At 41.2% G+C, this 26,881-nt stretch overlaps 1 protein-coding gene across 3 annotated transcripts in view; it reads left to right on the forward strand.

Annotated features, from left to right (window-relative positions):
• Positions 1 to 26,881, forward strand: part of ARFGEF3 (ARFGEF family member 3) — a 169,813-nt gene that overhangs the window by 58,802 nt on the left and 84,130 nt on the right. For 2 of the 3 annotated variants that reach the window (XM_004609004.2, XM_055137181.1), the window contains exons 5-8: positions 3,174 to 3,242; positions 20,333 to 20,455; positions 23,794 to 23,836; positions 26,651 to 26,729. In XM_004609004.2, coding sequence (XP_004609061.2) covers positions 3,174 to 3,242; positions 20,333 to 20,455; positions 23,794 to 23,836; positions 26,651 to 26,729 — 314 coding nt within the window. The remainder of the gene's footprint in view (positions 1 to 3,173; positions 3,243 to 20,332; positions 20,456 to 23,793; positions 23,837 to 26,650; positions 26,730 to 26,881) is intronic. The other variant, XM_055137182.1, reaches the window with a different exon arrangement.

Here is a 26,881-nt window from a genome sequence, read left to right on the forward strand (position 1 = left end):
GTAATCGCTTCTGATACATCCTCACTGTCTGCCACAGCATCCTCCCTGGAGTCTGTGCCCTTTCTGTTTCTTGTGAGTCACAGGGGGCCTTGGGCATTGTCAGCCTGCAATTAAAACCCGCCGTGCTCCCAGCACCACAGACAGCAAACACTTACAGAGTCCCCTTCCTTCAAGGTCCTCCTTCCCCTTTTATTATTTGGCCTTGTTTCATTTTCACCTATTTCTCAGTGAGTCTCTGGCTGCTGGTACCAGACATGAGGTGTGGAGAAGCATCTTAAAGTTGAGTGCAATCAGCCTTGGTTGGGAACAGGGATCTTTGCCTTCTCTCTTTGCCTTATATTTGCGGGCCTTCTCTGTAACAAACAGAATTAAGTTCCTTGCCTCTCTGAGACTCTCAGTACCATTCTCTTCACCAATATCAGAGTTTTCCCAGTCACTAGAGCCAACAAACAGCGTGTACAGACAGAGAATGGGATGGGGTTTCAAATCTGTCTTTCCAGACCTACCCTTAGCCCCCCACCCCCACCCCCATGAGTTTTTGGACCAATGGAAGGCAGAAACATGATCGTCAGATCCATAAGTAGCATTAATAATTAACCAGTTCAAATTCAAATGCTTAGCATTATTATTTTCATACTGCAAAGTATTACCAGTCTTTACTGTAAGGACTTAAATGATCGGAAGCCCATATGGACTATCTAATTTCCCCACCTCTGTAAATCACCCCACACCGCCTCCAGCCATTCTCCCACTCTCCTGCCCTGAAACAGCATGAATTTTTTATCTTTATTTGTTAAATTTTTGAGGGGAAGGTAGGCTGGCTCTACCCGACAGTGCTCAGGGGACCATATACACTCTGCCAGGGATGCATTGCAGGGTAAATGCTGTAATCCCTGTATATTCTCTCAGGTTTCTTAAAACAGCATTTTAAACAGTCAAGGAAGGAAAGTGATGCATGGTAATATGCCAGAGTCGAGGAGGGGGGAGGAGGGGCGTGGAGGAGGGCAGCGGAGAGCTGGAAAGTTAGTACAGAGGGCAGGGCACTTGCTTTGCACATGGCCAACCTGGGTTCAATCCCAGCACCCCATATGGTCCCCTGAGCCCCACCACGTGTGATTCCTGAGATCAGAGCTAGGAGGAAGCACTGAGCACCAACAGATATGGTCCCCAAACAAAAGACTCCAGAGTCAGAAACATGCATGATCTGAGAGTGCCTGAGGGCCTTCCTGAGGGTACAATATCCAGTGTTTTCTGCAGTAAGCCGTGTGGCCCTATGGGAGGCGATGGGGGGGGTGGTGGTGAGTACCTTCTGTTTGTTCCGTTTCAATAGGTAGGGTATGCTGCATGATTTTCTTTGTCTGAAAGGGGGCCTTAGGTCATACAGTTGCCTTGCTATAATCCAGTGGAAAAATGATCAATAAATAGGTCCACACATCCTTTCGGAGGTGATAGCACATGTAAAGTCACTGAAACCAGAGGCTGTTACTGAGTGGGTGGTGAGAGAAGCCCATGCCCCTCTCTAGTAGAACGTGGGATCCTTCAGCTGAGACCTGAAACTAACCAGCCAGATGTGCAACAGGTGGAACAAGCGTAAGAAACACCCGGGACAGAAGAGTTTCAGGAAAGTCGACACCAGACAGGGTCAAGGGAAGCCTCCCACCATGACCAAATCCTGGGCATTCTGCTGTCCTCTGCTCATATTCCTTCTTGCATGCCAAACCCTCATAACCAAAGAAAGTTGTTACCAAAAGAAATGCCACAGGGCAGCGCCCCTCCTTCCAGCAGTGTGCCATGGTGGCAGTTTTTTTATTGAACACCAGTGCATGGATGTCCACCACTTTAAGGATCAAAGAAGGGGGAATAGTCCCATAATTTTTTTAGTCTAACTTATCTAATCTTAAGTTATATAAACTGGCATAAACAACTTTTCTTTCAATGCATGCATATTGGCTTTCTGCAATGGAGCAACTATTGTTGTTTTTTTTTTCCTTAAAAAAGACAGAATCTATGGGTATGCTACATGATTCCTTTTTAGCCATATAAAAGCTCTTTGGGGAGTATTGATGTAGGAGGGGTACATCCTGTCTAGTCAATAACAAGACTTCTGCACTTTAACATGAATTGGGGAGAACCTCAATGGAAAGATCCCCAGGGGACTGTCAACCAGTAGACGCAGCTGACAGTACGACATGGTGGGTGGGTAGGGGGCAAAGAACACCAGCATTTACATATTGGACCACTTGGGGGAGAAGCCAAATGGGTAGGAGTCCAGCCTCTCAAACTTCGAAGTGTTTCTTAAAATGATCCAGACTTTTATTGATCTGTTCCCTAATAGCTCTATAAGTAGAAAGTGGAATTTTTTGATAATCCTTAAAGATCTTGCGAATGTCAGCCACACATTGCCAATATATCTCAGAGAATAAGGGAACCGTGAATAACAAAAGGAGTCAACCCCAGGCAGTATTCTGAGGAAATTATGGGAAGGAAGAAGAGTATTTCAGAAAAAAAATTCTAAGCTATGTGGGTTTGGGAAGGGGACAGCAGCGGAAAACTACAGTGGAGCTTGGGATGAGGAGGAGGTAGAGGCAGTGAAGACCATGCAGTTGGACTCTCTGGGCATAGCTCTCAGCCCCATGGGTTGCTACTTGAACAGTTAAGTTCATCTCTTAGTTTCCATGTCCCCAGAAGCTGCAGAATGAGAGCAATAATCCTGACCCATATTTTATATACAATCTAGACAGTGTGTGTCCAGTGCCTGGCTTAGCAGCCTTTAGCTTTTAGAGTATTGATCTTGATTGTGGCAGAGCCTGGTAAGCTACCTGTGGTGTACTTGATATGCCAAAAACAGTAACGATGATGGTCCTCATTTCCCTGACCCCAATACGCCATCAGGCTACACTAGCACATGACAGGGATGAATAGAGACGTTACTGGCGCCTGCTCAAGCAACTGATGAACAATGGGATGACAGTGATAGTGATTTTGATTGTATTGGGCAGCATGGCACCACTAAATGAAGAGCATTGGGAGGATGGGAAAGAACATTAGTGAAAGCCAAGAGCAAAAACGACTTGGAAAGAGCACTGCCCAGCTGGCATGGCAATGAACCTGTACTTCACAATGTGTGATCCCTTCTCTATTTTCCTCCTTCCCTCACCTCCTGATTGTGACAGGTTTTACTGTGCATCACCTACACCCCAACCTTTGACCTGAATGGGAGTGCGGTGTTGAAGATCGCAGAGGTGAGTCTTGGGGGGGGGGTGGTCTCCCCTGCCTTCCCATGCTGCTTCTGTGTGTGCTGCCTGTTCAGGCTTCAGGGTGGAGCGGGGTCTCAGTAGTGGGGTGAGCCCTCAAGCATCATTACTGTGGGTAATGTCTCTAAGGAATTGATCCGTGGGAAGCAGGCTCTGGGGTCCTTCATTCACTCACAGTGCTCTGCATGCTTTGGCTCAAGGCTTTACTGTGAAAATAACAGTACTGGTTCACCCAACACTGCTACACCTAGGTATTTGTGTGCTACACCGACCAGTTGCTTTTTATTCAGCATATTTTTTAATATGCTTATAAGAGACCAAGTATAAGGACTCAGATGTTTATTCACTACAAATCACCCCATCTTCTAAACTCTGATAAATGTGTTTTGTACCTGTCACTGGAAAGCTTTCTCTTTTCCATCTACATTGCTGCTTTGGATAACAGGTACCTCCCAGCACACCCCAAAGTGTCCAGCGGAAAATGTATCTTCTTAATCATCAAACGTATGCCTTTGGCTTTTGGAACATCACCATTCTGAAGCTTTGCTTTACTAAAATTAGGATTTTTTTCCTTTCATTTCTTGAACATCTTCAGGCTTCATAAGTTTTGATGAGAGTACACATATTTCCTCAAGAAGAGGCAACCATTTTCTGGAGAAATGAGTTTATGGAAAGAAAGAAAGGCCAATTATCAGCCTGCGTGGGCAGTTATTTATTGTGCTGTTTGTTTTTATGGTACTGATTACCATTTAATGACTAAGACAAGTAAGAGAGTAAATGCTTTGGGTACATTTTCTTCTCGTCATTATTGAAGTATCATTAACTAATGAAACTTGTGTGTCTTTCAAATGTAGAACTGGACGTTTTGATGCATGCATGCACTGAAATAATCACCACAATCAAGCTCGTGAATGTCTGTCACTGCATGCAGTTAAAATAATCCTGAGTGGTATTTATAGTGGATGGTGACACATGTGTTATGCAGTGTTTGGGATAAAAATGAAAATTATGACTGGGTGCATAGAACATTGTTATGTGTCTGTTGAAAGAAAAAGAAGCAATTAGCTGACCTCACTAACATAAATCAATCTACTGAAAAGAGCATTTTCATAGAATAAATGCTTTTCTTTAACATTTTTACTCTGTATAAGTGAAGAAATTGAATTTCAGTATTTGTAAGTGAATTTGAAGGGCTACAGTGGTTGCTCTTCTTTTTGCGTGTGCAAGTGCAAATACGAAGTGTGTGTGTGTGTGTGTGTGTGTGTGTGTGTGTGTGAGAGAGAGAGAGAGAGAGAGAGAGAGCGCATGCACAAGAGTGCACTTTTTCACTACACCCTTTTACCACAACAAATGTTTGAACATCCCCACAGGGCATATTGTCCTGTAGCCTTTCTGTAGTTTTCTATCAGCTAAGTAGTCAGCCTTCATTTACTCCTCCCCCACCCTTCCAGCCAACACTTTTCATGCTCAGGTTTTTTTGAGTTTGACTGTTTCCAATCCTTCCTATATGTTTTGGTTTTCAAAGGGCAATTGCGGTTTCTGATCTCACAAAGATACAGGATTGAGATACAGGAATCCCTTTGGCCCTTTGACTCTGCAGGATTAGGATGGGGATGGATGGATGGATAAGGTAACTGCCAGCTACTTACTGTGCTCTTACTGAACTAGGGTGAAGGCAGGTGCGAAGGTGTTACAGGGGCCTCCAGGAGGGGGATAGGCTACTAGGATTCCCCAAACTGCCTCTTACGAAAAAGTAGATTGCCTTCCTAATCCTCACAGGAGCCAGAGTATGGAAAAAAAAAAAAACTCTGAAAGACTCAAGATGCATTTCCAAACAGTAAACATATGGGACCAGAGAGACAGTACAGCAGGTAAGGTCCTTGCTTGCATGCAGCCAACCTGGATTCAGTCTCCAGCACCACACAGAGTCCCCTGATCCCCGCCAGAGGTAATCCCTGAGCACAAAGCCAGGAGTTAGTCCAAAAGCACAGCCAGGTGTGGCTCCCAAACCAAAAAAAAAAAAAAAAATCAGGCGAACCAAAGAGTAGACATGCAGCTACGAATAACCACATCAAGGGCATTCACTGGAGAAATGCCAAAGCATGGTGGGCTCTAAGAAAATGCATGCAGGAGGCCCAGAGCATGACTTGGTGGTAGACTAAGACTCACAGTTGCATGCTGGGAACTGGGTGTCTACTTCGATATCACACACACACACACACTCTCTCTCTCTCTCTCTCTCTCTCTCTCTCTCTCTCTCTCTCTCTCTCTCTCACTCACTCACTCTCACTATAGAGGAAAAACAACCAGTCCCAGGTGAAGTTGAAGGTGAAGCTGAAGTTGCCCCTGTTGGTGGTATAAAATAGGGACACTGGAGTCCTGACACTGGCGATAAATCCCAGGCTCCTCAATCCCTCACTGTCAAGAGAAGTTGCCTTGGATACCGCTATGGGCCTCGTGTTTGTTCTCAGTAAAAGCAGTGCTAATTGTACCATCTCACCTTAGGGTTGTGCTAGTTAGACCAGAAAAAATAAACTCTCGTGATAAGCTCTAAGGCATGTCCAGGCACCTAGGAACTGCTGCATCCCCGTGAGCTGCCGTTGTCAGGTCACTACAGACGAATGACACCGCCTAGATTTCCATAAGTATTATCTGTCTGGCTTGGTCCCTGAAAAGGTGGGGTTTCCCCACTTTGGGGTCAGCTCCCTGGGCAACCACTGGGCCAGGGCTCTGGTTGCAGAAAGTCAGTGTAGAGAACAGGAAATGGATTCCATCCACCCACCACCCGAAAAAGCACGTCACCTCCTCCTTAGCTCTTCTCACTTGCAGTAAAGGCTTGGGATACTTTCCTCTGCAGGAGAGACTTGGTGAAGATCCGAACCCAGAATGTTTCCCCCTGAATTTCCTGCATATAGACTGCCAGAAGCAAGCTGTAGACCCACACACTGCCCCTCCCACCTGGCAGTCTATGAAGGACACGGGCTGCCAGTTCTCCTGTGCCAGGACATCTTAGGAGAGTCCCCTGCAGCGTTGGGGTACAGACACTGCCCAAACCAACCATGAGAGCCTCCTTTGCTTTGCCTTTTGATAAGTAGACGGACGGTGCAGCCCGGTTTTTCTGCTGGTGGGAACCTGCCAAGGGACATCAGTTCCAAGAAAGCCAGTCGTAAAAGTCTCACCCTGTCTGGCCCAGCCGTGAGTCAGGACATTGTCAAGCCAATGTGCTGAGAGGTGGAGTGATCCCTGAGCGTAACAAGCCCCACAGATGGCAGAGCCAGGGGTGCACACCACCCGCTACAGGGATCAAAAAGCCAACAATTGAAATGCCCTGTGGGGTGCTGCCCCTACTGAGAACAGAGGATCCTGAACCATCAGCTGGAGCTGCAATTCTGCACATTTTCATGGGGGTATAAGCTAGATTCCTGCCTCCCTGTGCTATTCCCTCTCGTAGCTAGTAGCGGTAAGAGGGCATGCAAACATATTCAGTCACTTATGGCTCAAAGGTTGTGTGATAAAGCTTTTGCTCATCCTTATTTAGCAGGTACACAGGCCCTGTTCTAGTAACTTCACCCGTACAGATGGTCCTTTGTGTGTGAGGGCTTGATATGTGCTGTATCAACCTGAATGAAGATGGAGTAAAAGTGATACTCCTTCAACAGAAAGGGCAATAAGGTGTTCTCATGATGCTGGACAGTGTCAGCCAAACAAGTTTTTTTTCTTGCGATGCACAGGGGTGACTCCTGGCTCATGCACTCAGAAATTATTCTTGGCAGTGCTTGGGGGACCATAGGGGATGCTGGGAATCGAGCCTGGGTCGGCCATGTGCAAGGCTAACGCCCTACCTGCTGTACTATTGCTCCAGCCCCGCCAAACACTTTTTGACTTAAGATATTTTCTGTCTTTATTGTTTTGTTTTTAAAAACACATGGATCCTTAATTTACAGCATTATAGTTTCAGTAATAATACATATAGAGTATCAGGAGAAGGATATAATTTTTCTATATGTGTATAGATTATGCCATATCCACCACCAAAAACCCTTTCCTCATTCCTCCCATACACCTCTCTCCCTTCTAATAACCACCATAGTTTTCACCGAGTGGAGGAATTAGGCTGTTGTTTTGTCTCAGTTCATTTGCTTTTTATCTGAACTATCCCACACGTTAGTAAAGCCGTGAGTAATTTGTCTTCGACATACTCCACAATCACCTCATGTTCCATTCATCTTTTCCTAAATAGGACAACAATCCTATATGTTTTTAAATGCACACAATTTGTTGAGCATTATACTACTGCTTTTTTCTTTTCAAATTTATTTATGTATATATTTTTAAAATTTTATTTTATTGAATCACTGTGAAATACAGTTACAAGCTTTCATGTTTCAGTTACAATCATACAATGTTCAAACTCCCATCCCTTCACCAGTGCACATCCCCCACCACCAGTCTCCCCAGTATACCCCCCCTTCCTGCCCCCCCACCGAGGCCTCCATGGCAGACAATTTCCCACATACTCTCTCTCTCTACTTTTGGACATTATGGTTTGCAACACAGATACCGAGAGACCAGAACTTTTGGTCCTTTATCTACTTTCAGCACACATCTCCCATCCCAACTGATCCTTCCAATCATCATTTTTTTAGTGACCCCTTCTCTATTCCAGCTGTCTTCTCCCACCACCCATGAGGCAGGCTTCAAACTATGGAGCAACCTTCCTGGCCCTTGTATCTACTGTCCTTGGGCATCAGTCTCATATTATGTTATTTTATATTCCGCAAATGAGTGCAGTCCTTCTATATATGTCCCTCTCTTTCTGACTCATTTCACTTAGCATGATACTCGCCCATCTATCCACTTGTAAGCAAATTTCATGACTTCATTTCTTCTAACAACTACATAATATTCCGTTGTGTAGATGTACAAAACTTTATTAACTGGTCTTCTGTTCTTGGGCACTTGGGTTGCTTCCAGATTCTGGCTATCGTGAACAGTCCTATACTACTGCTTCTTAATCTACTCACTTAATATATCTTTAGCTTTAGATGGGTTGGGGCAGGGAGGCATGTAACCTTGTTATTTATTGAGGAATATTGGTGTTTAATCACACACTCCATGTGACAATACTAAGAAGTAAAAAAAATTGTTATCCAGATTTTACCAATAAGAGAACTGATATGGAAAAGTCCACACAATTAGAAAATTCTGGAATCAGGATGCAAGGTCATTGGACCGAGCACTGGGTCTCTGCCCTGTGTCACACTCGCTGTCATATGACTCTTGTAGTGATTCACCTGCTTGGCGAAAGCCCACCTTGTAGGGTCATTTTGCTCTACCTCTGTTTAATCTTGCTAACCCGCAAAACCTTTCCTTTCATCCCAAAGCATGTTTAGACACTGATGCACTGTAGACAACAGTGTTTAAGTTCAGTGAATTTTGTCTTTGTCTTTGGCATTCTTCTTTTGGTTCAGAGAATATCAGACATCAATTTATTACTGGTGATTACAGACCAGAATAGGATACAGGCATATGTAAGTTTCATAGATTCCTGTGTAAATTTGACATTTTCAGTGGTTATTTAATTAAACTTTGTCTTTTCCCCCTTATCCTCCTAAAATTGATTTTCACAGGGGATATGTAGAGCTGCCAGGAGGCTTTTAATGTTGATGATTCTCACCTGAGGGTACACATTGAACTGGTTTGGCAACTGTTAACAAAAATAAGATGCCTAGGGTTGCTCCCAGAATTTTAAGATTTGGGGTTTGGGAGAAAGTTGGCTAAGAATTTTGTAAAAGCTTAGTAACCCTACTACAGATACCAAGTGGAGAATAATTACTCCATGATTCCTCATCCCTCCTGTCAGGCTTTGGTGTCAAACTCTTGAAATGAGCTATTGGGGCTCTCATGGCCACCAAACAGATAAATACTTAGCAATACTTGGAAGCTTGTTAGAAATGCAGGGCCTCAGACTCCAGCTGGGACATCAGGAAGAATCTGCATGTCCTAAGATCTATCATGCAAATACAGATGTGTATTAGAGTTTGGTGAGTGCAGGCACTGTGAAAACTTTTCCTCTCGTTTTAAGGTGCTACTCTGCCATGCTCGTGGGTATATAGCCCTGAGGACAGCTCCCTTGCTTCCCGCTGTACCTGATGAGATCCCCAGAACACCAAGTTTGAGGTACCACATAGCAGCAGCTTCCTGTCTTTAGTCATTCCCAAAAATGCGAACTTTGGTTTACTGTCATCTCTCTTATCTCTTTCACTTTTCTTCTTCTGCCAAGTGATCTTCAGATATTTTCTTTGCTTGGTACATATCCTGGAGCGATTGGATATGTACCTGGAGCAGGTAGGGTGTTTGCCTTGCATGCGGCCGACCCAGGTTCGATTCCTCCACCCCTCTCGGAGAGTCTGGCAAGCTACCGAGAGTATCTCACCCACATGGCAGAGCCTGGCAAGCTCCCCGTTGCATATTCGATATGCCAAAAACAGTAACTACAAGTCTCACAATGAGACGTTACTGGTGCCTGCTTGAGCAAGTTGATGAGCAATGGGATGACAGTGATACAATGATACATATTCAGTGTGTCACTAAAATGTTTTAACAGATTGATCTGCTGCAGAGCTTTACTTTCCTTCACCCTTCCTGAATGTGTCTTCACCAATAAGCGCACTTTCAGCCATTAAGAAATGAGGAGTATAGTGCCCCAATTAATTCATAAGCATGACATGCATGGAGTGAATTATTAATGTGAAAAGCAAAGCAACAGACAATAAGCACACAGATCAGTACTTACTAGATTCTTGATGTAAAGGCAATTTGAGAAAGAATGATCTGAAGTCATTGGTTACTTCAGGGTGTAATAAACAAATAAGGTAGAATAAACAGGGTAGAAATAAACATTTTCCTAACTGGTCTTCATTTTCTAGTTCCTCAAACATCCAAAATAGCTGGGAGCTTTATGGTTTTCACCAAGGAACAACTTAAGGAATACTTTATTCTCAACAACAACAAAAAAGAACTAACTACAAAAGAATTCTACTGCCACAGAAAAAAAAAATTTGTTTAGATACTGGAATCCAGTGATTCTTCAGGTTCTCAATGCTTTTCATCCACTAATTTAGCCTTTCAAAATCTGCATTTTCATTTTTAAAGTAGGACATTTTAAGCTGAGACTATACTTTGCGCCTGGAAGCTTTGGGGGGTTATTTCTGAACTTTTTGTGTAAAAGAGTCATTAACTTGACAACTAAAAGTGCATTTTCTCTGACTGTCACTTTGGAAATAGCTATGACAACCATTTTATAAAACTTTTTTGTGGGAGTAGAAGGGGGACCACACCTGAACTTACTCCTGTTTCTGTGCTCAGGGATCATTCCTGGTGGTGCTTGGGGGAACACGTGCAGTACTAAGCTCTGAACAAGGACAGCCAGGTGCAAGGCAAATGCCTTATCTTCTGTACTATATCTCTGGCCCCAAGGCATTTTTTTCTACTTACTTTTCTTACTTTGAAGCACAGTAATTTACAATACTTTAAATATTATAATAACAATACTTTAAATATTATAATACTTCTGTAATATTGTGATATTATAAAACATTCTAACAGAGCTTCCACATATAATGTTCCAATACCACACACCCCACCTGGCCATTGGCCTCTCTCCATCACTATCTCAGCGTCCCCTCCCAACCACCACCCATCGAGTAGTCAGCTCTATAGACAGGTCTCAGGTTCTGTCATCTTTGATCACGTATTATTCCCGTGTTTTGTTTCTTTATATCCTGTATATGAGAAAGATCACTCTATGTCTGCCCTTTTCTGACTGACTTCACTCAATGTGATCCCCTTCCGTGTGGACACTTGCGTTTCATCCGCATATTGATAGTTGCACATAGGACTCCAAATGTCCTCCCCCTTCTTACCCGAGTCTCCAATGACTAATATCAGGAGTAGTATTCACCCTGAAAGCTGTGGATCCAGAAATGGGCTGTGAAACTAAGTGTGAAAAATGAGTCCCCCCCTATCCCCCAAAGTACCAGTCAGACTATGAAAGGATAATGGAGTCTCAAAGTGCAATGAAGAGGACAGCCTTTGTTTGTGTGTCCGACTTCATAAAACTGCACTAATGAAAGTTTTTCAGAACAGGGTCTTGCAAAATAAGGGAAGTGTAAGAAATCTCACCAAAATTTTAAATGGATAGTTATGGAATGCCCAACGTGTTTAATCATTTCAATTTCATGATTCTGTTACTAAAACTCCATATGGATATAAAAAAAATCCTCTTTATTTTGGTTAAAAGCTGCACCCAAAATTACTCTTCATTTTATTTCCAAATTAGTAGATGTGTTGAGTTTCCCAAGGACAGTTACTTTAATAAAGTAAAAGACTTTGGCAATAGAAATTGCTCAGCTCTTGGGGAAAAGAAAGAGATATATTTTTGCCAGAAGCTCTGTGAAGCAGATTTAGGATGATGAGTCTGAGCTATATGTGGATGTGGGACAGGTAGCACATTGTCTCTTACCTGCTAGAGGCTCTTTTGTGGAATTTGTCAAAGTGAGAAAAATCTAGTCTGTAAATGTGCGCTTGGTTGGTTTGATCTTAGAGACTTATGAAAACTTTCAGTCTTTCTGTCACTTCCTGTGACAAAAAGTCTCAAATACCAAGAATCTTAAGAATTCTTACTTTCAGAGGTTCTCCTTTTCACTCTATATATCCAGAGCCTTGGTTATTTATCCTAACTACGGTCATTGAGGGCTGGAGTGATAGCACAGCAGGTAGGGCATTAGCCTTGTACTCGGCCGACCTAGGTTGATTTCTTCGTCCCTCTCAGAGAGCCCAGCAAGCTACCGAGAGTATCCCGCCCGAAGGGCAAAACCTGGCAAGCTACCCATGGTGTATTCGATATGCAAAAAAATAGTAACAAGTCTCACAATGGAGATGTTACTGGTGCCCACTCGAGCAAATTGATGAACAATGGATGACAGTGCTATATACTGGTCATTGAATTCCTATGCATATCAACACATACCATTGTGTATTTATTCCTTTAACTTTGACCTCAACCAAAGGAGATAAAGAAGCCAAAGGAATGTGAGGTAAATGTGCTTGCCTGAATTTCTCAAACTATTCACATCTAGGCTTTTCATATTTTATGGATGTGTTAACCACACTAATGCTTCCTGCCTACCCTCAGTCTTAGGAAATGTCATTTGAATCTTTCTGTAGTATTATTGGCATTTCAGTAAAATTCTTAATCTTAGTCAGTCACATTGGACTTTTGCCAAAGCATTTGGTTAAATAATAACTGGAATTGTTCTTAAGCCAAGTGTAGTCATACATTCACTCTTCATCACCAAAAATTCAAGTGACCATTAGACTTATGTCACATTCTTGGTTATTTTTGCATATTGATTATCTTTCTTAAACATTCTAGTATTAGAAAATCAAGAGTTTTAATTCGATTTAGTTGGGCTAGTTGTCCTGGAGTTCTAAGTGGGATTCTAGGAAAACCTGCTAAAAAAAAAATTCTAGTTGTCATCATTCTAGTTGTCCCTAAAAATTATATCCAGATGACCTGACTCATTCTTCTTGGAAGCATTTTAATCATTGTGTTCTTGGTAAGACTGGGACAGCTCTGCGTTCTGGTAAACACTCAGCTGCGATTGAAAGTGAGGCCAGTGAGGTGAGGATCTGGATTCACTCTAGGTGAGGATTCACTCTAAGTTTTGCTTTCAAAAACACATGTCAATTAGTCTCTTTACTAGATCTGGTTTGACTCTCCGAGGTCACTTTCATTTGACTGCTGACTGCCAGATGGGCTTTCAGCAGACTTTTCCTTTTGTAAGCACTGTTTTCTTCTCTCTTTAACCTCTGACTTGTCTCCTTTTCTGCCATCCTGCGCCCCCCCCACCACACACACACACACACACACACACACACACACACACACACACACAAAGCCTCTTAATCATATTTAGAGTTAGAAGAGATGTTGAACAATGCAGAGACACTTTCTACTCTATTCATTGAGTAGGCCCCTCAAGACCAAGTCAAAGGCTCTTCCTCAGAGAGCATAGAACTTGGGGGCAGAGCAATAGTACGGTGGGTAAGGCGTTTGCCTTGCAAGTGGCTGATCTGGGTTCCATCCCCTGCATCCCATATGGTCCCCCAAGCACCATCAGGAGTAATTCCCGATTGCAGAGCCAGGAGTAAGCCCTGAGCATCACTGGGTGTGACATTAAAACAAAAACAAACAAACAAAAAAGAATTTGGTGGATTTTGATGTTGTGCATCATCTTAATACATCAGCTTGGAAAATGTTACCCAGTATTACCTAAAACTTTTTTTCTTTTTTTCCATTTATTTAAAATGTTAATAAGTGCGGGGCTGGAGCAATAGCACAGCGGGTAAGGCGTTTGCCTTGCACGCGGCCGACCCGGGTTCGAGTCCCAGCATCCCATATGATCCCCTGAGCACCGCCAGGGGTAATTCCTGAGTGCAGAGCCAGGAGTAGCCCCTGTGCATCGCCGGGTGTGACCCAAAAAGCAAAAAAAAAAAAAAAAAAACATAAAATGTTAATAAGTGCTAAAGGACTCTTCCTGTTGGGGAAATGACAAAGAAAATGATGTTAAAGAAATACTCTTGATTTTCTTGTTTACCTTTGTTTTCCTTCACCCATTTCCCTACCTCCACCCTTACCATTGTAATCATCAATTTGCTCTCCATCTATGATCTTGGTTTTTGTTTTAAATATCTACATATTAAAAAAATTATACAGCCTTTGTATTTCCCACATTTTTTTCTTATCCTTCTTGTTGATTTTTATTAGTTTACATTGTTATAGCATGTCAGTGATATAACCTAAAGACTCTACATGTATATAGGATTCGCTATACGTACCACCAAAGTTTCATTGCCATCTTATAGCCAAAAAGGTCTTTCTACCCATTCTTCCCACTCACCCAACTCATCATAGTTTCACCAAATCTGGGAGTTAGTTTTGTTGCTTTTTTTTTTTTGCAGTTCATTTGCTTTATTTATCTTCCACTATGAGTGACACCATTCAGCAATTATTCCTTCCTTCTTTCCTTCCTTCCAACCATTGGCAGTACTCAAGGGCTGTTTCCAGAAATGAATCCTGGACTCCATCATGCAAAACATGCATTCCAGTCCTTTGAGTGACCTCCTTCTCTCCCTATTTCACTTAGCATAATCACCTCAGAGTCCATACATTTTTTTCCAAATTATTTAATTTAATCATTTTGGTAGTCCCTTGGGCTGGAGCAATAACACAGTGGGTAGGGCATTTGCCTTGCATGCGGCTGACCCAGGTTTGATTCCTCTGTCTGTCTTGGAGAGCCCGGTAAGCTACCGAGAGTATCCCACCCGCACAGCAGCAATCTACCCGTGGCATATTCAATATGACAAAAACAGTAACAACAAGTCTCACAATGGAGATGTTACTGGTGCCAGCTCGAGCAAATGATGAACAATGGGACAGCAGTGCTACAGTGCTATAATAGTCCCTTGAATATATGTACTATAGCTTTATCCAGCTATGCATTGATTGATGGTCATCTAGGTTGATTCCAGGTTTTGACTATCTTGAATAAAGCTACTGTGAACAAATAACTTTTTGAATTAGTGTCTTCATAGCTTTTGAATAAATGCCTATGAGTGGTATTGATGGATCACTGAAATTTTTCTTTTTACATTTTGAGAAATATTCCTACTGTTTTCATAGAGAACAATTTAAATTCCCACCAACAGTGCCTTATATGTTGCCAATATTCATTGCTTCCTACCTTTTTTTAAAAAAAAAATGAATAGGTCTTTCTCATGAGTCTGATGTGCTACCTCACTGTGATTTTGATTTGCAGAATTTTCTCTATGTATTTATGGGCCCGCCTTGTGTGTTTTCTTGAGAGAAGCGTCTATTCAAGTTTTTGCCCATTTCAAAACATATGGTTAGTTGCTTTAATTAGAGATATATTAGCAACTTTTTGCCAGACACAGAGTGAGAACAGCTTCTCTCTATTGACAGGGTCTTTTGTTCTTGTAGTAGTAGTTTCCTATTTTCCTATATTGAAGCTTCTTTAATCTTTTTTGACTATCAGCTTTTGATATAATCCATTTATTTATTATTACTTTTGTTTTTATTGCTTATATTCAATTTGCATACCCAATTAAATCCCAGATATGAGGTCCTGGGATATATCATCTATGTTCCATTTCTTTTGTATTTTTGGTCTTAAATCCTTAATTCAGTTTAAGTTAATTTTTGTGAGTGATACCAAATAGTGATCTAGTTTTATACCTTTTATGTACCTGTCCAGACTTTCCAACCATCACTTATTGAAGAGACTTTCCTTTATTCGTTGTATGCTCTTAGCTCCTTTGTTGTTGATTAAATGTTCGTATTTGTACAGATTTAGTTTTGGGCTCTGTTCAGTTCTGTTGGTCTGTGTGACTGTGTTTGTTTGCCATCTGTAACATTTTAATTTTCTGTTGCTTTGTAACATAGTTTTAAGTCAGGGTCTTATCTTACTTTTTTCCATCTAGCATAATGTCCTTGTGATCCATCCATATTGTCACAAATTATAAGATTTTATTAGTTGATATTGCTTGAATAATATATACCACATTTTCTTTACCCATTTGTTCATCAATTAAGAATAGTTTTCATATCTTAGCTGTTATAAACAATAATGTGAAGAAGATGGGAATGTACATGTCTTTTCAGATTACTGCCTGTTTTTTTTTTTTAAATACACAGATGTTGATTGGTGACTAATATGGTAGTTCTGTTTTCAACCTTTTGAGAAGTCTCCGTCGTGAAATTCAGAGTATCTGTATCTAATTTCAATTCTCATCAGTTTGCCTCCTCTTTCTATCCTTACAAACACTTGTTATTTCTTGGCTTTTTGATGATAACCTTTCTAGCAGGTATGTGGTGATATCTAATTATTGTTTTTATCAAACAATTGCAGTTCCAATTTTGAGCATCATTTAAAGAAATTTCTTTTAAGCTGAAAATTTAAAAGAAAATAATTTTCCCTACCTAAGCATAGTGAAGAAACTTACCCTCGTGTTTCTTCAGAATGATAAGAAAAGGAAATTCTGTTCAGTTTAATTGGATATGTTCAGTTGTGTGGGAAATTCTGTTCCACTGTGTTTTATACCCACATTTTACAGATGTTCACCTGCCTATAAAGCCGTTAGTGGAGAGAATTAGAAAACAGATTGTCAATTGAGTTATCAGAGAGATTCAACATAGAATTTGGTCTTCTAGAGATGACCAAAATTTTTTTTGCTCCCACTGTGATCAACAAGCATTCATTGTCTCCATAAAAATCAATTATTCATATTTTTATAGCTTCATCTCTAATCATTTCTACTTTTCATCACGATACATTTTTTTATCTTCACAAGCATTTTACAACTGCAGACATGCTAGCTTTTCTCTATTTGAAACTTCACACACAATGTCTTACACTGTTTTAGCAAAGTTGTTTCACTAACCCTAATCAGTTAGAAAAGAGAAGGTGAAGGCACCATTTAGTGAAGTAAAGGCTACACGCACTTTGCAATGCTAAACAAACTTCTGTTGAAGCAGCTTCTTTAAAATTTGTTTCCACATGGGTCCATATTATTGATGTCTGCTATACTCAGCTATGCTGCTTCATATTTGACAATGATGATCCCAGGGTCTAACCAAGTACTGTTATTTATCTGCCTATTGACACGGTGATGGAAACTTTCTGCTTCTGTGAGGCTCTTGGGCACATGGTGTGTTCTTGTTCTTTTTCCCTCTGCTTCTGGTTTGTTTTGCTTCATTAACAATTTGTGTTTTTACTCTCAGCTGTGTCTAGCATGCCATAAAGCTGGAAGTCCACACATGCATGAAATGATCAAAATGTCTATTGTGAAACTCCTCACTGCCCTGTGTGATCGCGCGTTCCCAGGCCATCGGGAGCCTGGGGCTTTTCACAAGGTATTTGACATGGCTTTTGAAGCCTCTGGCAAAAGAAGCAGGACTGAAGCTTTTTAAGTTTCAGTTCTGCACTATAAAAGCAAAGGGCATGGTGAGGTAGATATTGGAGATTATTAAAAGAAATTGACGAGTCCTTTTCAGAAACTCAGCCTGCCTTTGGACTTGGTATTCTCAGAGCCCCTCAGATTCAACGTGCTCATTTGAGCACTGCCCCCAAGAAACAGAAAAGCATTCACACAGTGAGTGCGGCAGTCAGCAGTATAATGGAAACCATAAGCTGTGAACCCTACTGGTTTGCCAAGTTATTATTATTATAGTAAGTTTGAGAAGCTGTCGCTTTAAGAGCTAAAATAGTACAGGGATGAAGGTGCTTACCTCGCAGGCAGCCAACTAGAGTTAGATGTCAGACTCCAAAGATTGTTCCCCAAGTGCCACAAAGAGTGACCCCTGAGCACAGAGTCAAGAGTAACCCTTGGCCACTGCTAGGTGTGGTCCAATTTTAAAAAAAATTTTAACATAAAACAAGGAAGAAAGTTCACTTCATAATATGTCAAAGTAGCAGATAAGCCATTTTTTCTGGGTATCTAAAGATAGTAATATTATTAGATGCATTGTCATTTTTCTATTTTAAAGTATACCCTTTGTCATAGTAATAATAGTTCCAACTTTAATAGAATGAGCTTCTTAGATTAATCCTTTTACTTTTACAGAACAGGTATGCCTACCTTATTTTTAATTAAATATCCTCTTCAATAAATTATTGACAGTGTTGTACTCTATAATAAAAAAATACTAAAAATATTGGTGACATTAAAACTAAAAACAATACATTTGGTATTTGAGCAATTCCTGTCTATTTACAGCACTGCGTTTCATAAAAGACTTTTCCTCATATATGCTTTCTTTCATGGGTCTAAAGTGATTGATATCATTTTTAAGAGAGACTGTATAGTATATAGTTCAGCTCTCAAAATAGCTACTCTTATCCTTAATGCTTCTACAGCTTAAAATTTCCCCTTAGATTTATAATATCAGAGCACAGATATCTTAAATATCTACCATTAAAAAGGTTTCTTGGGAGTATATAAGATTTAGGAAAAACTGCTAAGTTCTGATATATAAATAGTATTCATATGCCTAATTACACTGTAGAGAATTTGATATTCATCAGAGTGAAACACCACACTCATTTAGATATATTTCCAGGCTTCTAAAATCATTTCATGCAAAAGTAAATGCCTCTCAGTATTAAAGCACTTTTCCCCCCTAAGTATGTATAAATTGTACCTTTAAGTACATGTAATTCTTGATCATTTGCAAAAAAAAAAAAAGGAATTTGAAATTGTTATGCCCTAAATGGTAGCCTTGAAAGATAAATATTTTGGATCTAACTTTTATTTTTTTAACATAAAATGAGTTAAGCCAACTTCCAAGTACAATTTTGAGTTTTAAATGATCATCTATAATAATCACGATTCTATAAGAAGAAGTTGAACTTTTGGAAAATATTTACTTTTATTTAGTTAATCTTACCAAAAAAAGTTACTATAATGATTCTTAGTAGAAAAACTCTGGCTTAAGTAATAGCAATAACAAAGGTTATCATTTTATCTCTCTTTTATTTCAGTTATCAACCATTACATTAAGTTTACCACAAAGATGAGAAAAACCAGTGGGGGCCGGAGCAATAGCACAGCGGGTAGGGCGTTTGCCTTGCACGCGGCCGACCCGGGTTCGATCCCCGGCATCCCATATGGTCCCCCAAGCACCGCCAGGAGTAATTCCTGAGTGCAAAGCCAGGAGTAACCCCTGAGCATCGCTGGGTGTGACCCCCCAAAAAAAAAAGCAAAAAAAAAAAGATGAGAAAAACCAGTATTTTTATTGTAAATAATCTTGGAGCAATTCCTAGATAAAAACAAGCATATTAAATTTCTTCTTTTTCTTTCCATAGGACTAAATATGCTTGTGAAATTGAAAGGGTTATTTAATTTTGCAGCATGAAAAAATAATGACTTAAAGCATGTATTTATTGTCAGCCCCATCCTTTGAGCTTCCCAAGGAATCAGATGCAATAAAATCTGCACCATCGTGACATTTTAACACCCTCATCAAATGAGGGTTTCCTTTTTAATTGGGACTGCTCCCTGCATTTGGCAGAGGCTCCTAACTGACATTCAGATTCCCAAGACCCACAACTGATGTTCTTTTCACTTAGCAGACTCTCAGACACTGAGCAGAAGTGTGGCAGTGGCAGGCATTTGTCTGTCAAAGGAGTCTCGGAGGCAGGCATGCTGGTCTCTGGCTCTCACATGCCAGTCTAGGAGCAAGAAGTTAGATCCAATTCAGTGGGTGCAGAGACCTTGGGTAGATTCCTAGTTGGTCTTTAAGGACCAACTTTTCTTTAAGTCCAAGAAAAGAGTTTGCAGAGTTCTTCAGAGGACAGGATCAGTGACAGGAGTCACAGCACCCAGGGAAATGCAAACTTTCACTCCTACCAGATAGTTCCTTCACACCTTTCCCAGTTCAGATGCAGTTGAGCAATCAGAAAAGGTCTTTATCCTCAGCCAGGCTGCCTAGCAACATAACTGACCTTTGGCCGTCTTTATCATGTTTCTGGAAGAACACTGCTATGGAGTTAATCCATTGTCAAACTTGTTTACAGAACAGAAGTAAGGGTTTCACTAATCCTCTCCCCAGAGCCCTTTATTCAGGAATTGAGAAATTCTGTTCTTAGTTTGCCTTTGCTAAGGAGAGAGCTTTACCTGATTAATTCCCAGCCACCTGAGTGTGACCTAGATAAGATTGTTAGGCGTATCTACAAAATCATTCATTCACACCTCCTATGACACGCAGAAAAATAAACTTCTAAGAGTGGAAGTATGTAGGGAGACAGTCTTTATCCTCTGTGCTTAAAAAACAAATTCCTAGGGAATTAAAATATTTTCGAGACTCAACTAGTCCTAAATCAGGCTGACTTTCTTTTGAAGAGGGATTTGATATCCTCTCTGGTTCATTCTGAAGCATGTTAATAACCGGACTGATACTACAGAGTATGTGTGTTGCTATCTTATTTCTTTACCAGGTGTGCATTGAAACTTACATTTGTAGCTGTCACCAGCGCAGCATAAACACTGCTGTGCGGGCAACTCTCAGTCAAATGCTGAGTGACTTGACTTTACAGTTACGACAAAGGCAGGAGAATACGGTGAGCCTTGCGGATTCCACCCGTTCATCACAGCCTTGCTGGGGTCCCTGCATGCTTGTTTTATCCCCAATCCAATAGGGTCCTCTCAGGGCTGCTTCCTATGGAAACAGTAGGAAGGACTTGCTTGGGTTTAGAGACCGTATCTCTGTAGAAATTAGGCTCTTTACACTTATTTTTGCCTGTTTGAGCTTTTTTTTTTTTTAAATTGATTTCTGTCAAATTTTCCATTGATATTTTCAAATCCACTCTTTTGATTTTTTATTTGAAAAAGCGTCTCTTATGGAAAACTTTCATTTAAAAATATTTTGGTAGGGGCCAGAGTGATAGTATTGCAGGTTGGGCAGTTGTCTTGCATGTGGCCCGACCAGTGTTCAATCCCCGGCATCCCGTTTGGTCCCCCATGCACCGCCAGGAGTAATTCCTGAGTGCAGAGCTGGGAATAACCCCTGAGCACCACTGGGTGTGGCCCCAGAAAAACAAACAAACAAATAAATAAATACATAAAATATTGTGTTGTATTATACCACATACCAGAAATAAATTCAAAATAAGGGGGAAAAATGAAGTTTCTTACAAGCTTTGAGCTTTTGGGTATGTTTCTTTTTGTTAACAAAAGATTGGGGCAGAATGTCTCCAGGATTTGCTCTCTCCCGTCAAAGCCCACGAGAGCTTTACGCTTTCAAACGTGAACAGATTGTCTCAAATGAGCATTCCTGGAAAAAAATGTAAATGTAATTGGCTTCTTGCATATATTATCTTCTGGGAACGTTAAGGGAGTAATGATTTTTTTTCAAAATTAGTGGGTTGTGTTTTTTTTAATCTGCCTCTATAATAATTCAGATGAAAATTTTTCTAAAATCTGCAAGATGCGTTCTGAAATGCATACTTTGTCCCATTTTGGCATAGAAAGTCTCAGCAGTAGTCCACAGGAATCTCAGAAATTAATTTAACAGAAATGAAGATTTCAAGGTTTTTATTGCAGTCCTTCCCTATTTCTCACCACGCATTATTTTCAAGAAAAACCATGGTGTTGAGTAGAACTTTAGGGATTATCCAGTCAAATTATGTATTCCTCATTTTTAAAGAGGAGGACAATGCAACCCTGAGAGATGGAATTGGATTCTAAAATGAATGAGCTTATTTGTGAAAGCACCAGAACCAAATCCCTGGCTGCTCAACTGACTCTCAGACCAGGTTAATCACGTACACTGGGCAGCCCGTGTGGGGAAAATAGCATTAATCTGAAAACAGAAGTAGGGATTCGTTTCATGTTTGCTCTGCCCCAAACCCAAAAGTCTATTAAATCTTTTTTGTTTTATCTTGTTATATTTGTATTACTTTCACTTACCCTTCACTACAAATAAGGATTTTGAATACGGCAGGGTCGATATATTAGTTTTAACTTTCCTTTAAGAAATTCAGATGTGTAAATAGAAAACATATTAACATAAACAACATAATTCTAAGGTGTTGGGAAGCCTTACTAATGTAATACATCAGGGTCCAACCTTTCAAAAGAGCAGAATGATAAAATAGAGATAGAGTATTGGTGCCTTAATAGATGCACCATTCACATGAAACATTGCAGTTTCAAAGGCATTACAATGATATTACTTCATTTTACCTTTTAAAAAAATTAAGTAAGAATATATTGGGTTTCCGAGAAAATAACTCGGCCTTTAAGCTCCCAGTGTTCTCCTGTGCGAGGATAACAGGAATAGCTGAAGAGGTCTAGATAAAACTGAGGCCTCTGACCCCTGTAATCTGAGTCTAACCAGCCTTCTGGTCCTGCTCTTCACTGACCATCTGGACTCACCCATATCGGAGGCAAGATCCTCAATGAGGCAGAAGAACATTTGTGTTCCCTACTATTTGCTTTCTGTTCCTCATGCAGCCCCTGGAGAGGTTTTCGTGTTCCACAAACACAGTTCTCAGTCTGCTAGTATTCGAAGCGCATGTGAGGTCTGCTACAGGGAGTCATACATTTTGCTACCTAATAAAGGTTATTTTTCAGCTACTAAAGTGGAGGTGATGAGCTTCGCGCTAAGGGGGCTTTGTGTATTCCCTGGCACACATAGCATTACTGGGGGATGATGAGTGTTATGTGTGGCGTGACCCATCACTGCAGACATCTCAAAATTAGGCTTTCTTAAGTAGAAACAGCATGGCAATAAATCTAGAATGTCAAAAGCATTAGTGTGAAATATGTCTTCAAGCTACTATCTCTCCCCCAGCTCACACTTTTTCCAGACAGATGATGCAATTTAATTTCGTGGCAGCAAAAACCCTTACAGGAGGGTTTATTATCCAGCCCTTTAATGAAATGATTTAGCTGGCCAAAGCTATTGTTCAGTTGTAAATTGTAAAAAGCTGAAATGCCACAGGTAAATCTTTGGGGGTCTTGCATCCTGAAAATGGATTTTGAGGAATTTCCTCCAGAAAATACTGCTCTGAAACAGCTCGGGCTGAGCTCTCCATGCCAATGCAGCCCTCAGTGCTGCAGCTGTGAGGGCATGGAGCTTGCAAATTAATGGAGAGAGAAAGGTCAGAATAGCGCTATAATAATCTAGTGGGAGCTGGGGTGGGAGGGACCAGGACACCGGGCCCTGGGGGTGATGTACAGGTTTGCTAGTTAATTAGCATGAAAATAGCCTCTTCTTTGACTTGGGAATTGGGAGACCAAAGAACCTTCTCCCCTCTCAGCTCAGCGGGTCTCTAAAGTCTCCATGCTGTGGGAAGTAGACCTTGCTATTAACAAAAGTCCTTCCCTTCCTAATCTCGCCTCACTCAAGGTCTGTCTGTCCCAGAATCCTGGCAGGTTTAGATCTAATAAGTCTATAATGGGGAAGCTAGCCAGACAGTCGCAGTTAACATGCTCCCTTATCAAATAGGAGCCTCTGACCTCTAATCAATTTGGGAGTCTAGAAACCTGATCTCTAGTCAGGACTAAGGACTCTGTCTTCACTCGGTGCCAATCTCAGTATTATCGGTGACCTTGAGATATCTTTTTGTCTGTGGGACTCCCCTGCTCAGGCAGGTTAGTGTTGCCTTGGGTTATAGCCAGCACCCTGGAAGGATCACTAGTCCACTTCCCGGAAGTTTGTGGTCCCGGGAATGAACAGCTTTGGGAACAGAGAAGGCCGGTTCCAGCGTCAGTCTTTGCATCAAATGCTCTGAGTAATGAATGAAGTGCTCTCAAGCACTTGATGGTGCGCTTAGGTAAGTCAACTGAGCCCAAAGCACTCAGAATCACATTTTGTTTCCTAGAATTTTCCACTGTCTAAGACTGAGGATTTTTGCATGTCACCTAACTGTCCTGTGTGTATCTTGGTTACTAGATAATCGAAAACCCGGACGTCCCTCAGGACTTCAGGAATCAAGGTACTGGATCTGATTTTTTTGCTAGCTCAGTTGGAAGGGCGGTTGTAAGAATGCCTACTCGGTGCTGGATGTGTGGGGCCCCGGGTTACTGGCAGGTCTCCTTGGCGCTTCCCTTAGCTCTGCCATCTGCTTCATGTGGATCGTACCTGTCCCTGTCCCAGCCCTGAGGAAGTCTCTCTTCCCATAGCTTCCTCGTTGAAAACTGGTTTTGTGGTTAACTTATTCCTCATGAAGTCAGGTTTATTCAGTACTCCTGTGAGAAGTGGATTGCAGGGTATAGAAACCAGATTGGCATGAAGTACTCTAGCACCAGAATTATGATAATAAGATATCCATTTTTCAGGGGAGGGGAGAGGATTGGGGCTATGGGCCACCCTGGCAGTGCTCTTGGCTCTGTGCTCAGGGGTCACTCCTGGAATTGTTCAGAGAAGCACCATATGGGGTGCTGGGGATTGAGCCAGGTTAACCTTGCACTGTCTCTCCAGGCCATAAAAAAAATACCATTTTTTAATACAAAAAGGGACTTATGAGACAGGGATCTTGTCAAAGGACAGACATCCCAGTTCAGATAGTAGCTAAAATCCAGGTTAAAAAATGCTTCTGACCCACAGATCAACTAGAAGTTCACATATAACTAGCAAGTAATTATTCAAATTAAAAAAAAACAACCTGGAGCCAGGAAGATTGCTCAAAGTTCTAAAAAGAATACTTTGCATGCAGAGCCCTGGGGTTGATCACAGTACTTCATGGTGCCTCAAGCACCGCCAGGAATAACTCCCTGAGCACAATGCCGGGAGTAGCCTTCCAAATCTCACCACCAGGTGAGACCCCAAAACTAAAAAAAAAAAAAATTAAAGACTTTGATAGTCTTATCTGAGAAAGATACAAATAACTCTAATCATCTGTATTATTAAAAATAAAAGTATACTTTAGATTGTATTTAGAAAACAAAAATAAAGTTTGACTAAATTTTAATTAATCATTTGATTAAGATTAAAATACTTGGAAAATCTTCTCTTCAATCACTTTTGCCAGGTAATAAAAGGGAGAAAGAGGTGAGGTAAGGAACTAATAAAAAGGGGGAAGAAAAAGAGATAGACAGAAGCAGCTCATCAGTCACAATTAGGAGGAAAAGAATAAGTGAAGGAAATGGAAAAAGCGATGCTTAAGAGCTTACTTTTTAGGCATTGCTGAAGATGGTGTTAGAGATGCATCATGCACCATCCCTGGTCCCTGGGTGCTTGGTAATCAGTAATGTTTTTGACATTTCTCCCTCTCCCCCTCCTCTCTCTCCCTCTCTCTCTCCCTCCCTCTTTGTCTTTCCCTTCCTCACTCCCTCTCTCTCTCTCCTTTCCCTCTTTCTCTCTCTCTTTCTAACTCCCTCCCTCTCTCTCTCCCCCTCTTGATCTTAGTCACTCTCACTCTCGTTCTCTCTTACACTCTCCCCAAATTTTGACTTTATCATAGGACACATATGTAAGTGTAGGGTTAGATATTGAACACAGGAGCTCAGACTGAGGCAAGTACTCTACCACTGAGCTTTATTCAAGTCATGAAATATGATTTTTTTTTTGCTTTTTGGGTCACACCCAGCGATGCACAGGGGTTACTGAGAGCTCATGCACTCAGGAATTACTCCTAGCGGTGCTCGGGGGACCATATGGGATGCTGGGAATCAAACCCGGGTCGGCCACATTCAAGGCAAATGCCCTACCCGCTGTGCTATTGCTCCAGCCCCGTGAAATATGATTTTATAAACTAAAAAGGAGACCTAAGTAATCTTAGTCAGGGATACATCTTTAAAAATTTATGTTGATAGCAAATTGTTGGACTCAATTGAAATTTAGCCACACAAGTTTAAGGACTATGTAAGGGGCTATTTAACTTAAACAGTTTATTATTGTTCTTATTATTTCTATTTTTTCTCCAAATTTAAGATTTACATTTTGGAAACAAGACGTTTATTTCTCTTTCCCCTTCCCTCCTCCGATATTTATTTTAATTTTCTCTCATAATATTTTTTACCATCTCCTTGAGTTTGTGATCAGTCCTTATATCTTACCAAATACCTAGCCACAATTTTATGAGTGCTTACAGATTTTTGTTATTTAAAAAATGCTGGAGCCAAAGATAATACAGGGGGTAAGGCACTTTCCTTTCAAGTGCTGACCTCAGTTATATCTCTCGAGCCACATCTGGTTCCCTAAGTACAACCAGGAGTGATCTCTGAGCACGGTGCTAGGAGTAAGCTCTGAGCACTGCCAGGTGTGGCTCCAGAATAAACAAACCAAAAATAAATCAATAAGAAGTACTTCCACTGGTGAGTTCACGTAAATCAACAACTCTGTGAAATTGCTTTTATTTATCCCCCATGCTTTTCAACCTTTCAACACCTGTAGACCAGCATAGGTCTGTGGACAAGTAGTTGACATTTATCCCATCTTGAAAAAAAGACAAAGCTTAACCAAGCTCAAGAAATCAGTAAGTGGGCCATAATATTTCAGTCTTTTCTGATGCTTCGCTGGGAGTTCTGTTGCCTATTTCTGGACACAAAGGTGCCTGGAGGAGAAATGATTTTGTTCTGACTTTGGCTTTTGCTCCAGTAACAAAACCTGTGCACCCCTTGAGCAGTAAGTCGGGGGAAGGTGGAGGCCACATGACTTTATCCTCTTTGCCTCACCTCTTAGTTCAGACTGCCCATCTTTCTGCCTACCGCCTTCTTTTATCTCTTGGGGATGCAAGGCAAATCTTCCCAGAAGACGCAGAAGTCCGGAGATTTGAGTGTCTAATGCCTGGGGCCTCCTTTCTTTGAAGGGTTGACCGTGGAGGCTCTCTCCGACGACCTCGTCTCTGTGCTCACAGTCCTGTGTGAGAAGCTCCAAGCTGCCATCAAGTAAGTGCTCTCAGCTTTGTGCTCTGCTTTCCCCTCGGTCTGGCTCTGAAGGAATTGAGGTTCACAGTATCACTGGTTATTCAGTCTGTCAACAGTGACTTTGCCCTTTCCTCATTAGCATTTCCTGTCCTTCCTGAGTGACTTCAGGCAGG

This window comes from Sorex araneus, chromosome 4 (assembly GCF_027595985.1).
Source record: "Sorex araneus isolate mSorAra2 chromosome 4, mSorAra2.pri, whole genome shotgun sequence".
Classification (NCBI taxonomy): domain Eukaryota; kingdom Metazoa; phylum Chordata; class Mammalia; order Eulipotyphla; family Soricidae; genus Sorex; species Sorex araneus.